The sequence below is a fragment of the Perkinsus marinus genome, assembly GCF_000006405.1.
Source record: "Perkinsus marinus ATCC 50983 genomic scaffold scf_1104296956420, whole genome shotgun sequence".
NCBI classification, from domain to species: Eukaryota; Perkinsozoa; order Perkinsida; family Perkinsidae; genus Perkinsus; species Perkinsus marinus.
The window spans coordinates 1-736 of record NW_003207504.1 but is presented as its reverse complement, the minus strand read 5'-3'; the positions used below and the strand labels follow the sequence as shown (position 1 = coordinate 736).

General features: G+C 49.7%; 1 protein-coding gene across 1 annotated transcript; it reads left to right on the top strand.

Annotated features, from left to right (window-relative positions):
- Positions 1-240: 240 nt before the first annotated feature.
- On the top strand, positions 241-714 carry Pmar_PMAR012796 (uridine phosphorylase, putative; the record flags this gene model as incomplete). Its single annotated transcript, XM_002775167.1, has 1 exon — positions 241-714. A coding segment is annotated over one exon (474 nt), but the record flags the coding sequence as incomplete, so codon positions are not given.
- Positions 715-736: the final 22 nt, after the last annotated feature.

Below are 736 nucleotides of genomic sequence, written 5' to 3'. Positions count from 1 at the left end.
TCATATGCGTTAAGAAACTTCGAGGGGTGGACCTTTCATTCCCGATCATCCTGTATGTGTATAGTGCCTGGTTCTCTTCCATTCGATAGTTGCTCATGGTGTCAAGTGTTACATTCGACCCGACCGCGAAACGATCGAGCTGACTACACTTGACCAGTGCTCGTGTTTCGGAGACTTTTCTCAATTCGCAACTGGTTGCGTACTTTCCCTGCTCAGCTTCTTTTCCAGACCATCACTTCAATGTCTGGGGAACCTCGTGTGGACAAAACTGGCACTCAAGCCGGGGAGACCCCGAGGTCTCCCGAATCATCTACTTCCAGTAGAATGGCCGCTTACTCTAGAGGACTAAAAACAGACGTCTTCTATCATCTCGGCTTGGACACAGACATGGATCTACATGCTACCTTCGGTAATGTTAAATTCTTTGTACTCATGGGGTCAGCCCAGAGAGCCGAGTACTTCGCCGAAGCTATGGGAAATGCATTAGTCTCTAAAGGAATGCCCAAACCCGTAGTTGAACGTCTAGGTAAGACAGAGCGCTACAGCATGTATAAGGTTGGACCTGTTGTCTCCGTCTCCCACGGGATGGGTGGTCCTTCAATCCACATCCTCCTCAATGAACTTGCTAAGCTTTGTGACCGCGCTGGTATCGTAGACTCCGTGAAGTGGATCCGTATGGGTACTTCTGGTGGATGCGGAGTACCTCCTGGCACTGTGGTTGTGACAACTCAAGCCA